A 15,381-nucleotide genomic window follows, 5' to 3' on the forward strand; every position below is an offset into this window, starting at 1 on the left:
CTTGGTTGATTAAATAAATAGGCAATGCTAAAGAATAATAGATTACAGTAAATGTCATATAATTGGTATAATATAGTTTCATATATGGAAAGCATAACAAATTTTTCACTTTGCAGGCGGAGCTTTTGGCCACCTGCGGAACGCATCTTCGCTGTTTGCATACCATTTCAGACCATATAGAAAATGGAGAAAACAGTATTAGTTTCTCTAACAGCGACTTAGAAGAGCTTTATCGTAAGTAACAATAAGTGTACAGGGTTTTCAATAAAGACCATCCTTAATGTGTATTTCTTAAAATTTTATACCTTTTTGTTTATCTTTTTTTTAATAAGGATTTTAAAAAAATGCATATTAAGGGTGATCTTAACGAAATACTTTGTATGTGTATATACATTTTCTCCCTTAACAGTAGCAGTTTTATGGTACATTTCTGACTCTAGAGCCAAAAACTACAAGCAAACTAACTAGCCCTTTTTAATAGTGTCCAATGCAACAGGGTAATAACAGCTACTAATTAGAATTTAAAATTGCTTTTGCTACTCTTGCTTGGTTATAAAATGACTTGACATTTAGGAAAATAAAAATTCTTCTCACATGACCCGTAAAGTTTGTAATAATAACATACACTGTTGGAATTTTCATTCTAAGACTACGTTAAAATAGACAGCTGTTATTGTTTATCCATTTAAATCGTGCGTTTAGGAAAATTATTTTCGTGCGTTAGGAGACTGAGTAGCAACAGCGCGAGGAGGACAATATCGCAGTTACAAGTAGCAAGTCAACTGTTCAATGTGGACCATTCACCAAAGTAGGCGTGTTCATATCGAAGTGGGCGTTACTGTCAAGATGGGCATGTTCATATCGAAGTGGGAGTTTGTCTAAGTAGGCATGTTCGCACCACGTCCGAAGGTCACCAATGTGGGGAGAGTTGATATCGACAATTCCAACCTTCATCTATGAAAAGGTACCCCAACATAGAATCAAGTTAACATGTCTTACATACTAGGGAATTGGAATTGCATTTTTAGAGTGGTAGACACACTACATGCAATATCTAAACACTTCTGGATTTATAAAATAATTTTTAATTTAATTTAAGTATTTTTTGGGAAATATAAAAAAATGGGTTAGTATAGAAGTATTTTCGTTAATTTGTCCATTGTCTGTACATATTTATTAGTTAGCCTTAGCACATAAATCAATATTTTTCCGTTTATATAATTAAAGTTTCAAAAAAATTTAAATTTTTTTTTTTTAAATTACGAAACAAAATAGTTATGAATGAGAGGGAATAAATGAAAAAGGAAACGATGAAGAATAAACACGCAAAGCTTCATTATATACAGATTCCCTTGCTGCATATGCTGTTTGCTTTTAATTTCTTTCTTTTATTTCGTTTAAAACAAAATAGCACAAACTACCGAATAAGAAGCATAATATTTCTCATTTTTAGATTTAATCGAAGAGTGGACACTTCTCCAAAAGAGTGTAGATATGTTAATTAGTGATATTGCAAAACAAAAATTTACGAAGGTACAGAAGAATATTGATGAATTGTTTCAAACGATGGAAGAAATTGAATCCTACACCGAGGTGGAGATGGAACGTTTTATTACATGGAATGAACTCAAAGAGAAGATTTCTCAGCTTCAGGTATCATGACATTTTGAAAATACTTTAAATGTACTTATAGTAATGTGAAAATACGTTGATTTGTAATTAGTGCCATAATCATGCGGCATTTAAATATTTCAAGAAATTCTATTTCTATATAGTCTGCAGTTTTTTTTTTCTCCATAAAACTTATGGGTGCAGAAGCTCAGTGGCGTGAAAGGGAGCGGTCATGAGGGCAATAAAAATAAGTTTCCAGCCAACGGGACGACTTAATATACACTACCGGCCAAAAGTTTGCGAAAATTTTGAAATCTACAAAGAAAAGGTCTAAATTCAAATGTTCATAGAACTGCGAAAAATCATTCAAATTGCATGAAAATTCGATATGTTCTAAAGTGAAACCTCTACTGTTAGTTACATATAATCAAATTGCAATACTTTGTTTTTTGTGAACTGAATCCAGCTTTTCATCACGGAATGTTTTTATGGTGAAAAAATTTGTTAAGTTTGAACACTTGCCAAACTTGCAAAAAAATTTTTTTGTACTTTCTGTTAATGGAAAATAGTTATTTGAACCATTCTATGTACTCCCTCAAAATGTCAGATTGATTCGATTTTTTTTTGACGAAGTTATAAAATTTTGAAAAACATGTCTACTTTTCTTGATTTTTGAGCATTCCACATATGCAGTCTTTTGGTCTATACATCTTCTACCAAAGAACTTTTTAATTGTTTTCTATATTTTCAAATAATTAATATTTATTATAAAACAAATACTCTTATTCATTATTGTAATTATTATTGTTTATATTTATTGCTTAAATGTATTAGCTTTGTTGTGATATTTTTACTTTACATTAAATTAAAATAAAAAGTTATAACAATAATTACATAAATAATTCTAAAAAAATAATAACAATAGTATAAAAAATTTGCATTTTTACTAAACTATTTTATTTACAACAGGTCAAATATTTAACATATTCTTATTCGTACTTGCAATTAAATGAATTAACATTTAAATCTTAGATTCCTCGAACCATCCACCTTTTACTTTTATTATAACCTTACATATGCGTGGCATTCGTTCTAACATACCATTAATCACTTCAAGTGATATAGAGTTCCATTCCTGTTGTAAAATGTCCCATAACTGATTTCGATTCGAAATATCAGAGCATCGTTTGCAAGAACAAACAAATTTTCGATGAAATGTAACATCTATGAGATATTGTTTTAATTATATTCATAATACATTCTTTGTAATAACAATAATTACAATAATGAATAAGAATATTTGTTTAATAATCAATATTAATTATTTGAAAATATAGAAAACATTAAAATTAAAAAGTTCTTTGGTTGAAGATGTATAGACCAAAAGACCGCATATGTGGAATGCTCAAAAATCGAGAAAAGTAGACATGTTTTTCAAAATTCTATAACTTCGTCAAAAAAAAATCAAATAGATCTGAAATTTTGAGGGCTTACATAGAACGGTTCAAATAACTATTTTCCATTAACAGAAAGTACAAAAATATTTTTTTGCAAGTTTGGCAAGTGTTCAAACTTAATAACTTTTCTCCCCATAGAAACAACCCATGATGAAAAGCTGGATGGATTCAGTTCGCAAAAAACAAAGTAATGCAATTTGATCATACGTAACTAACTTTAGAGGGTTCACTTCAGAACATATCAAATTTTCATGCAATTTGAATGATTTTTCGCAGTTCTATGAACATTTGAATTTAGACCTTTTCTTCGTAGATTTCAAAATTTTCGCAAACTTTTGACCGGTAGTGTATTTCTATCATATCATTTGTATTATTAAATTAAATATTATAATAGCTCAATATTAGATCCAAGAAATTATTTTATAAAGAATAAAATAATTTCACACGAATTTAATAATTTATTCTAAATTCATTGAAATTTAAATATTCTTTTCCTTAAAAAAAATAAAAACTATATGCAAGAAATAATAAATGTTTATCATTAAATAAATTTGGTTTACATTTACGATGGAATTCTTTTATTATATGGATTTGGACTGTTAAAAACAATACATATATTTATATATTTTCAATGTTTTCATTAATTAAAGTGCCTTTTCCCCCCTTTTCGTTGAATATACTTCCGTTTCTGGAGCATCTAATCAATCAATCATTATATACACACGCATAAATATAGATAGATTCCAAATGCTGTATTTTGATTAGAGTATTCTCTTTTTTATTTTTATTTTAAATCAAATCTAAAATTTTAATTAAGACTGCTTTTTGAATTTAATAACTAAATAAATTTGTAATTATTACTAAGCATTTAGAATTGAAACCAGGACATAAACGTTGCTTTTCAGCTACTTTTTTCATTGAAAAACCTTTTTTCTTTTGTCATTAAAATGCTTTTATTTAGAAACTGGTTGAAGTTGATTAGTGGCAAATGCATTAGTTAAATTCTTATTTCAACTCTGTAGCTTTCTTTTGTCATTAAAATGCTTTTATTTGGAAACTGGTTGAGGTTGATTAGTGGCAAATGCATTAGTTAAATTCTTATTTCAACTCTGTAGCTTTTTACTTATTTATTTCTGTCCTTGAGTAAAATAGTGTCTGATGAATTCTAATACAGTCGGACAATTAAATTTCGAAACTAAATTCTGGAGAGTTTATTTCTTATTGTGCTGCCATCTATTTACGTTGTTGAAAAGTTTTTTCTAAAATAAATAAGGAAACTTTTTTCAAGTATCTAATCAATTACAAATTTATTATAGTTATTTTGACTGTAAAAGAGAGATAGTAAAAATTATTTATTTAATTGCTCAAAGTCAACTTTATTTTTTAAAAACCAACATTTGTTGATTTATTAAACACAATTGACTTTATTTGAAACTAAATATTTGTGCTAATAAAATAATGTGTTCCGAATATTTACTAAAGATTTAAAAACAATTACTTTCGCGTTTTTTTCCCTATTTTGATCAGGGAAACACTTTTATTCAAAATATAATATTTGCTTTCATGAATTAAGTTTTTTCCGGTTTTATTTTATTGTTTTAAAAATGAAAGCTGTGAATTAAAGAAAAGGAAAGTGTTCTTTATTATTAAGTCGTAAGTTCTCATTAAAAATTTTCTTATTTTGCAAATAAAATCTTTTTAATATCATAAGTCGTATTTTTTTTCCAAATTTAAAATATATTTGCTACTTTTTTTAGAAATGTGTTTGCTGCTTTTTTTTTTTAATTCTTATATGCTGTTTCGATTAAATTAAAAATTTTAAGCAATTATGAAACGGTTTAAAATGTAGTATTTTCGCTTTCTGTGTTTTTAGATTTAGTTACGTCTAAGCTGGGATGGCCTTTTATATATTTTTTTCATTATGGAATTGAAATATTTCATTAATAGATGGCAGCACTACAAATTACTTGAGTGTTACTTTAAGCTTTTCATTTACAAAATTTTTAATGTTAAAAAAAATGCTTTCTCGACTCCGTGTCATAGATGTATATCTCACGTTATAAATATATATGGAGATTTTACTCTTAAAAGTTTCTATTTTGACACTTAAAGAAAAAAAAAAACTGTTAATGCAGGGTATGTTATTTTTTTTCCAGGAGTTTGCGTCTCTTAACTTACCTTTTTTTTTCTTCTCTTTTTCGTTTTTGACGTCTGACATATATCTAGTATTTCTTTTCTTTTGAACACATTATATCCTTATTTTGAGTTTAGCACACTACAGTCGAAACTAGGTCCTTAACCATTAAATTCTATGTTAAGTTTGATCCATGAATTTTAACTCTTTGTAATTCATGCAAGTAAAATGTCAAGCTCCAACTTGACAAATTTGTTCATTTCTTTCATATGGCGGTTTATTTTTATTTTTATTTTTTGTAAATTATACAAATATATAACTTTCATACTAAATTAGAATTTAAGACTTCGGAAACTGATCATTCAAGTACAAACCCTAATCATTAAATTCAAAAAGCTTCATGATTCAGTTCTTCTATTTAAAAAATAATTATTTAGCTTTACCATGAAATGTGTACATTAAGTTTTAGTACTGTGATCCGAAAATAGTATAGATTTAAACTTGTAAAAAAAATTTTTTTTTTAAACTCAAGGTAAGTTATCTCTAACAAATTTTGATACTAAAATTAAAATTCTTGTTCTTTATTTTTATTTTTCACAATGAAACAATTTCTTAGGTTTTTGAGTGCGCATTATTCCCTTTATTTGTATTGACGAAAGTAAAATCAGCTAGAAAACTATCATGTCCGTGCCGACCTTTTCAAAATTCTCACTGCAATAATTAAAATTTTCGAAAATCAATACTTTACGAAACAAAGCTAATTTTTTATTAAAACTAAGATTTAATGAGTTTTATTTCTTATTATGTAGATTTTTTATTTATTTCTTATAACTTTGCTTGATGAGTATAGCAAGCCAAATTAAATTGTTAGTAAATTCCAGCAAAATTTGATTTCGATATTATACTGCGTGATCCGTCTATTGAAGTTTCTACTCTAGAAGCAGATTTTAAATAAAATTAAATGCGTAAAATTTATTTTAATATTTGTGAAAATCAGATATTTTATAAAGTCATCAAATAAAAGACCGTTGCAATTGTATTTGTATTGACTCAGTCAGGATTTTATTTTTTGCCTGCGTTTTATATTTTAAACATTTGTTCTATTTTGTAATTTATCGTAAAAATTCAGAAAAATAAAACTAGCGTCAGAGACATTTATAATTAATTTTGTATCAAATTAGAGTTGCAATATCACCATAAATTTTCTATATCACAATGAAATACGGTGCAAAGCGTTACTACAATCGATTATATTTTGTATATAACCCACAAAATATTAGGTTTCTTATGTCAAAAATGACAAAGAAAATGTGTTTTAAGGTAAATAACTATACTATAGTATTGTACTATAGTTAAACTCATGTGGTAGTGCTTACAAAAAGATAAAAAATTAAAATACAAATTCTTTTAAGTCTTTGACTTTGCAGAGATTTTTTTCTTTGTCGGCGATGTATTGAGTTCCCTGTGCTAATTTAGTAAAATGTTATAAAACCAGATCTAACTATTCATTTCATTCATACGGTTTCTAGTAAATTATATAATCCGTTCTTTCATTTCTAAGAACGAGTTTAATTTAGAAAACTCGCACCTGTCGTTGTAAAATGCGTCCGACATATTCTCACAAAGGAATACTATAAAAATTTGCCATACTTTGAGCTCTGACTTATTTCTCTTTTTTCGTAATGAAGTAGAACTAATATTACTATAATTTCCGAAAATAAAGAACGTTAGACTAACTTTCATTTCTGAGACAAGACGCTTCTAAAACATAATAAAAGGTGACCGCTTCCGTCAAAGTAACTTTTTTTCTTCTCACAATCAAGTCATTCAATGAATTCAATGAGCAACACAAACTTAATGGCAATTGACAAATCGTGATTCTGAGTTAAAGGGCAGGAATTGAGAAGTGTAATTTGCAGATGTCTGAAATTGAAGATCATATTTAACTAGCTAGTAGCTCAGTCGGTGTGAAAATTGATTAAGAAAGACACATTTGGGAACAATGACAACCAGATGTAATAATAAAAAGCGTGATGAAAGCGCGTGTTAATATCAGACAACTACTGTTATTATTTTGATAACTGAAATTTAGATTTTTTTTTCCCTTTTCTTTTTCTAATGGATCCGTAATCTAAGTTTTTCCTGCCTCTCATTCTTTCTCTTAAAAATATCATTTGTGGTTTGAAATTTTGTTCTAAATGGCAAGACCTCCAACGGTTTAGATTGAAAAAAAAAAAAAAAAAGAAAGAAACTTAAGGAATAATATGAAAGAGAATTAAAAAAAAACTAAAATTAATTTTGGAATAATTTATATTTAGAATTAACTATACCTAAATTCTTAGGTTTTGTAGATGCAGAAAATAAAACCTAAAATCATTAAAAAAAGAGGATTAAAAAAAACTAAAATTAATTTTGGAATAATTTATATTTAGAATTAACTATACCTAAATTCTTAGGTGTTATAGATGCAGAAAATAAAACCTAAAATCATCTATAAAACCTAAGAGTTTAGGTATAGTTAATTCTAAATATAAATTAGTCCAAAATTAATTTTAGTTTTTTTTAATCCTCTTTCATATTATTCCTTAAGTTTCTTTCTTTCTTTGTTTTTAAAATCTAAACCGTTGGAGGTCTTGTCATTTAGAGCAAAATTTCATATACAGCTTTTATAAAAAAGTGTTAAAAAATTTATTGACTCAGAATGTCAAAGAATTTAACACCTACAACGACATAGCAACGATACCTACTACCTACAAAGGCAAAAAAATAATAATAATATCGTTAACAACGATTATATAATTGACAAATTTTCTAAGCAATTTAGATAATTAATGAAAAGCATTCTTTTAATTAGGATAAGTTAATTATTAAACTAAAGTAACATGAATGCATTATCATAATTAAACTACATAATTTTGAGGATTAAAATGGTACCTTTAAAACTGAAATACAATAAGAATTAACTCAATTCATAAGGGAGTATTAAATGATATGGTGTATGATATATATATATAAAAATATCCAAATTGTTATTTTTTTTTATGGAATTAAAACTGTTATAAGAATGTATGCATCGTTATTCTACGCAAATAAGGATCTTCTTTATACAGAAAATGGATTTTCTTTTCGTTTTGTTAACCATACAAAAAAATTATATGAACGTAATTTTTCTTTGTTTAGTATATAACTAATTAATATTTTTGAAAAACGATTATTAATTGAATTGTGTTGCTAGTTACCAAATCTTAAAATTTAAGGTAAGTATTTTTAAAACTTTTCCCCCCTCTAAGTTTCTTTAAGTTCAAGTTTTAGAAATACTTAGTCTTAAAATTTGGTGACTAGGTTCAATAACATGCATTTCAATGCATAAAATGAAACCAAAATTATTCGAAAATATTTATTACTGAATAAAAAAATAAATAATGTTTATATAATCCTTCTTAGGTTAACATGATGGAGGAAGTAAAATCCTTTTTCTTTCTGAAGGAAACTCTTAACGATCATATTAGACAGAAATTTTGTGTAACCTGGGACCATGGCATGGTTTAAATTTGATAAAATTTGAATATAGTCCCAAACTAGCCTTATTATTTAGCAATTTAATCGTTCGTAAGTTTAGCTTCTCATCAGTCGGTGTGGTGGTAATTTTTTCACCTACCTCGGCTTGGGTTTGATTCCTTGTTCTAAATAATGGGTCTGATAGAAGGTGGTTCAAAATCCACTCTAATGCAATGACTTCGGAAGTAGGCCGAAACATCTACCCACGGTTGTGCAGCTTGGTGCGGAGGTCTAGAGACTAATGTTACCACCTTCTCTCCAAACAAAATTGTGGTGTTGTACTGTGCGCCATTAATGTCTTAATTAAGGATAAATCTCGCATTTGTTAACACTAGCCCGTTAATGTAATTTTTCAGGCGTTAAAACATACCTTCGTAAATTTGATGACACTATAATGCAACAAATTTTTCACGGTATTATGGTTCAAGGTATTGATATAATGGTCCAAATTTGAACAGAGTGTTCCAAGAGTTGTACACTTAACAATCATACATCTTTGAAAAGCATGCGTGAATTCTATGGATATTAAAGGTAACGAAGTAATTAAAAATGCCACCTGTTCCAGCCTTAATCAAGTAAATTGGCCAAATGTTTACAATTAGCTTTCGTGCTTACACCTTTCGAGGATTTGTATAAACACTATGTTTAAATGATGAAATTATAAAATTGTTCAAATTGTGCAACTTCTCCTTCCAGTCTTAATATTGCAAATCGGCCAATATTGTATACTTAACAGTGGTGCAACTTTGTCTGACTTGCATGAACACTATAAAAGTTCAAGATGTTAAAGGGGATTAAATAATAAAATATTACGAATTGTGCCACTAATCATTTGCATCTTAAGATTTCACTGGCAAGTAATTTTATGCATGGTAAGTGTTGACGAATAAGCAAAACAGCGGTATACTTCAAAGACACTTTTAACTCAGTCATTTTATTTTTATATTTTTAACGTATCTAGCTTTTATGTTATGCTTCTTAATTTACCAAAAAAAGAAAAAAAGTAATATCTAAAAAATATATCTTCCATTTAGATGCTATTGACAACTCTTCAGGACACTAAAGAGAAGCTGCTTGCGGTAAACTTTGAAGTGCATCGATTCATGACAGAACACGGTGGTGATTTGGATTACAAAGATTGCTCTCTCAAAGAAAGCGTTACTGAACTATATAAGCGATGGGACGACATTTATGAAAAGTAAGTGGTATACTTTTTCCCGCTATACTCTCCCAATTCTTAGTCTTAACACGTGAAATCAGAAATTGGTGAAGCGAAGGAACAGCATTGCGTGAAATTATGTCACTGAAATCTAATGCATTTTGAGGTTTATGAATCTATCAAGATAGTATCTTCGAGTTTGTTTTTGACAAAGCAGTTTCAAATTGGCATGTCATTTATACAGCTGCAGCAGTCCCTTACATTAATTGTGAAAGAAAACTCGGGAAAAAAGTGCACTGAAGTATTATTCTCACTGACAATGGATTATTACAAACAAAATAACAACAAAAATAAGCGTAATCCCTTGATGCAGATGAGACACCGATGCCTTTTTTATATATAGTTTTCTGGTGCTCTAATAACAAACAAAAATTTTTTATTTTTATTTTTTACAACCAAAAGCAGTCTCACCATTACTAAAAAATCTGTTAGTATGTTATGACATCGTTTTTCATAACCATAAATTATAAAAAAAAAACTAAATATAATATTTTTCACTTACTTTGATCTAAATTAATATATAATTATAAAAAAGCTATTAAAAATGTGTTTAATTAAAATTATGCTTCAAATGGGTTGAGAGAGAGAGAAACAAACAAAATCAGGTGATTTCTTTTTTTCATCTTTCTATTTAGAAACGGAATTCCCGAAGAAGCATCTTTTAGAGAAGATGGTTGTAAACATGTTGGGTCATAAAAGCCAAATAAAATACATTGTATTTGATTTAATATCGACACTTTTATTCTAGAGCGCTGTAATTGGGTATAAAACAACACGTTTGATTTAACGTGTCACTGTTTACTGCAAATTTAAAGCTGTATTTGGGTCTAACAAAAATATTCTTTTTCGAATATTTGAGCATTTTAAATTACCAGAGTTAGTCACCCATATCGTGCTGTTTAACTAGTTGAGACATTTTCTTGTGTACCATTTAGTCCACTTGTCATTTTAAAGTCCTTGCTTGCGGCGAGCAGTGCTTGTAACATACGTACATTGCATTTAAAAATAACCGTTTTAGAAACGAAATTTAATAATTAATCTAGAAATTTAAGTTTACAAAATTATATCCATTATATTCTTTTCATATTTGTTTTATTTTACAAAGTGGGCCTATTAATTTAAAGGGCGAATATTAATTGTTTACCCATTTAATATATTTCGAAGTTTCAAGTGCATTTTTATTTCTCAATCCAAGTGGATGGAAACACGAATTTTTGAGTTAGAAATTTAGTCATGTGTATAAGAGGGTTGGGTGTAAAAGATATTGAAACAACTTTCAAAGTTTTAGCCTGGAATGCGATTTAATTCACAAGGCATTAAAACGTTAGAGATTTCCTAACGTTCCGACATAATTCTTCATATTCTTCGGACAAATTTATCCCAAAATATGTTTTCCGTAAAAGCAAAAATTTGCCAAAAATTAAAAAATGGAAAAATAAAATGCGAAATTAAAATTAAAGGTTCCAAGCGTTTGAGCACGCTCCTGCGTAATCCATTGGGAGCATTTTTTCAAGATAGCGGACCCCCCTATTTCGAGAATCAGAAATCCGAATCAGTTGAGAAACGCATGTTTATTTTGAGAAAACACGTTTTTATGTACAATTTCGTGATTCAGTATATATTTTTCCAAAATTAAATTGCATATTTAAGTTTAGGCCTTTGAACAATTAAGGTAAGTCCTAGTACATCAAAATACGATTATTATATCGAAAGTATTTAAAGGTGTACTTTATTTAACCCAAGTGAATCTCGAAAATGCCTCAAAAACTAGGTATTTTTTAAAACGTGCTCATGAAATCTTTTGATCGATATTGTATTAATTCTCGTGACTTCGTTTCTTCGACTTCTCTTCAAAAACTAATATTTCGATGGAATAGTTTGTTGAAATACAGTATTTATGGTCTATCGATAAAAAAATAAATAAATCTGGTACCTTTCTGGTTACACAAACACCCTTACACACACGACTAACTTAAAAATCCTCGTTCCCACCCAATCGGGTTGAGCTAATTTCTCATTGGGAAGTCAACGGAAATAAACTAAACGACTCATTAAAGCTCATATAGAATTATGGTAATAATTAAATGACATCCACTAATTGCCATTAAAGCCCTACTATATTTTGGGTTATGAATGATGATTTCCTGATTGAAGTCGAGTCCGCAATTTTGATGAATCCATGAAACCTCGGATCGTGCTTGGAATGCGCATCCGATAATGCCCTTCAGAACTTTTCTGTTTATATGATTCGCATTCTAAGTTCGGTTTAAGACAATTGGTACTTAGTAACTGCAGAGGAAAGAAATTTGATTTTAATAAGAGGGTGGGACGTTAAAATGAAACATCGAAATTAATTTTATGACGCTTCTGGGTAAGTTAATCGATTTGAACTGGTTGAATGAAGGTTTGTGTAGCCTTTTTATCTTTTGTAGGTTTTTAAAAATTCGTTAATTGATGTCAAATATCGTAAATTGCATGTACCATGCCTATTCAGAATTATATTTTCAATTTTTTTAAATTTTAATTGATTTTTTAAAAGAGAATCATCGAGGGTGATGGGCAACTTTTAAAAGCAGGCTATTTTAATTTTTTTTTAAATAGTGATAAGTTTAATTTAATCTTCTTTAACTTATTGAAATAAATGAATAAAATCTAAAGTAAATACTCTTTAGATAAGTTGAATAAGTTCCCTAAACTAGAAAAACATTTATTCAGTTATAACTTTATTTCATAGTTAGAAGATAGATATGGTTATAGCGGTTTACAAGTTTTTTGATAAGAGCTCTTATAGAAATATCTAGACATATAAAGATGATATGGGAATTTAGGCTGAAGAAAATTTTTATTAAGATTCGTAGTATTTCATACTAATTGAGATTTTGATAAATTTAACAATCACTTTGAAACATTAGGATTAAGAGCACAAAACATATTTTTTTTCACTATAAGCTCATCAATTTATAGAGCTGTAAAAACCGGAACCCAATTACCAACTCAAAAAACCCGTTTTCTTAATACTAGAAATAGAAAATTCAATCAACAGTAGACTTAAGTTTAAGCGTTTTTTTTTTTTTTTTTTTTTTTTTTTTTAAATCAGATTTTTCTTACGAAAGAATTTATTTTTAGTTTATTTCGGCTTTTTGATAACACAAAATTGATTCATTTTGCCAAGTTATTAAGCTTCAGAGATCTCATAGATGAAAGAAAGTTCCCTTGACATTTGCCATCAAACATTCGGTGGCAATCTTAGAAGAGCCTTTTCTCACCATGCTTTTATGCGTGCCTTTTGTCAACTTAATAATACACCAGTTGAACGAATGCTAAAAGGGGTAATCTTTATTTCCTAGCAATAAAAAAGAGCTATGTTTCAACTTAAAAACTAATTCAATAAATGTCAACAAACATCACTTTAAAACATCCACAAAGTTCTTTCAATAATCGAACGTATCACTTACTTTTTCGTAACTTTAATCTTTTTTTAAAGCTTTCAGTTTAACATTTGCAACCATAAAATGTAAGGTATAAAGTTGCGAAAAATTTTTAATTATTTGTTTCAATTTCCAAAGTTATTTCCGGAAATTAATTTTGCTAAGATACGCAAGCCTAAATGGCGCTGTTTACATTTGAGTCCTAATTGAATTGTCAAAAATTCAAATAAATGTCACTTTTAAAATTCCATTGGTTCCTTTACGAATGCCTGATTACATTTCTTACCCGTGAAACAAAAGATAAAAACATAAATGCATTTAGAATTCGATCTCCAGATGTGACACTAATGTGCGATGTGTGCGTGATTTGGATGACCAATACCAGATTCGATATTTAAGATGAACGTGATCAGCATCCAATCAGAATGTGGGATGTTGGGCTTCCGTCACAGGTATTACGCTTCAAAGAGTTTTTCTTTCTTTTGGCGTCTCTTTTTTTTTTTTTACCCTCACTTTTTTTCGTGAGACAGTTTTGAAGGAAAAAAAGCAAATAAAGTCGTATGATATTAAAACCAAATCATTAAATAATAGTTTAGTAATCAAACTCTGAATTTAAAATCAATACTTTTACATAGTTAAATCAACGGTGTTGAATTAACAGGCGATGGGTCCGCGAAGAATTGTCTGTCAGATCAAAACATCTATCATTTTTGTGACATTTAAAAATCAATTTATAGTTTTATAAAAAAGGGATTAAAAATTTAAAATACAAAATATAAATTCAAAAATCAGAAAGCAAAGTTTTCTTCATTTCCAAATGTTTTTTCATTGTACATTTTAAAAATATTTTTGCTTAAGTATAAAATAAAAAGGACTCTAAATTAAATTAAAATTATGAAATTTAAAATATAAAAAGCTTTTATATATGAAATATTAAGTGTCAATATTTTTTACATATGAATTTTTTTTATATAAAATTAAAAATATGAAAAGCTTTCTTATGAAATGAATTATTTTTCAACAATTCTATTAAATTATTTCTTATTTACCTAAATTATTTCTTATCTTTCTTATTTCTATAAAATTTAACTAAAAATACATAAATTTGTTTTGAATCTTAAATACAAAATCTTAAAAAGGTGGGTTTTTTTCTTAATTTCAGAAATACTAGAACGAATAGTTTAAATCTATTTTTAAAAAAGTGTAAATAAGAATACAATTAATAAAAATATAAATAAAAAAGTACCATTATTAGATGGAACTTTTGTAAAAATATGAATAGAGTTAAGAGAATGTCCCTAGTCTAATGAAAAAAGAAAGCACAAAATTTAGTTTATTTTTGAAATTAAGTTTATTATTTATAAACTATCCACAACACTTAATTACTTCATCATAACCACTTTATACATATTCCGTCATAATTTTTCTTTCTTAAATGATCCGTTACAATTAATATTTTCTATAATACTTCACTACACGCATTTTATATACATAGTCGTTTAGAAATATTTCCTAAATAGGTTCCTTACTTAATATAGTTATTCCTACATGCGTCAATTTTTTTTTCTAAATCTACTATGTTTTAATTGTTAATTAGGCAAATTTCAATTTTGAATTTATGCACACCAATATCATTTTTTTGTGTTAATTATTCTGTTCCGATAATAATCGTTGATTTTTTTAGTAGTATAAAAATAGAATTTTTTCTGAAACTTAATAATTTATTTAACAACTACAAAGTTTGTGAAAAAATTTCAGAAGGCATAATTTATTCTTAGTAGTATTTTTAATTTAGTATAGAAAATTATGTCTCTTGAAATTTTTGTCATAAACTCTTATAGTTTATAATTGTGGAATAAATAAATTCTAGTTATATAATAATAGTCACTTTTAAATTCATTTTATGTTAAAACACAAAGAATCGAATGATTTTTGCAGTATTTTTTATTTATTTTATTCTTTTATCTATTAATT

General features: G+C 27.6%; 1 protein-coding gene across 3 annotated transcripts in view; it reads left to right on the forward strand.

Moving 5' to 3' along the window:
- LOC107444534 (uncharacterized) overlaps positions 1-15,381 on the forward strand; it is a 399,483-nt gene that overhangs the window by 362,230 nt on the left and 21,872 nt on the right. For all 3 annotated transcript variants that reach the window (XM_043043210.3, XM_087161611.1, XM_087161612.1), the window contains 3 exons: positions 117-234; positions 1,454-1,653; positions 9,795-9,958. In XM_043043210.3, the coding sequence (XP_042899144.2) occupies positions 117-234; positions 1,454-1,653; positions 9,795-9,958 (482 nt within the window). The remainder of the gene's footprint in view (positions 1-116; positions 235-1,453; positions 1,654-9,794; positions 9,959-15,381) is intronic.

This window comes from Parasteatoda tepidariorum, chromosome 4 (assembly GCF_982258835.1).
Source record: "Parasteatoda tepidariorum strain Cologne lab strain chromosome 4, Ptep-v5.0, whole genome shotgun sequence".
Taxonomy (NCBI): Eukaryota; Metazoa; Arthropoda; class Arachnida; order Araneae; family Theridiidae; genus Parasteatoda; species Parasteatoda tepidariorum.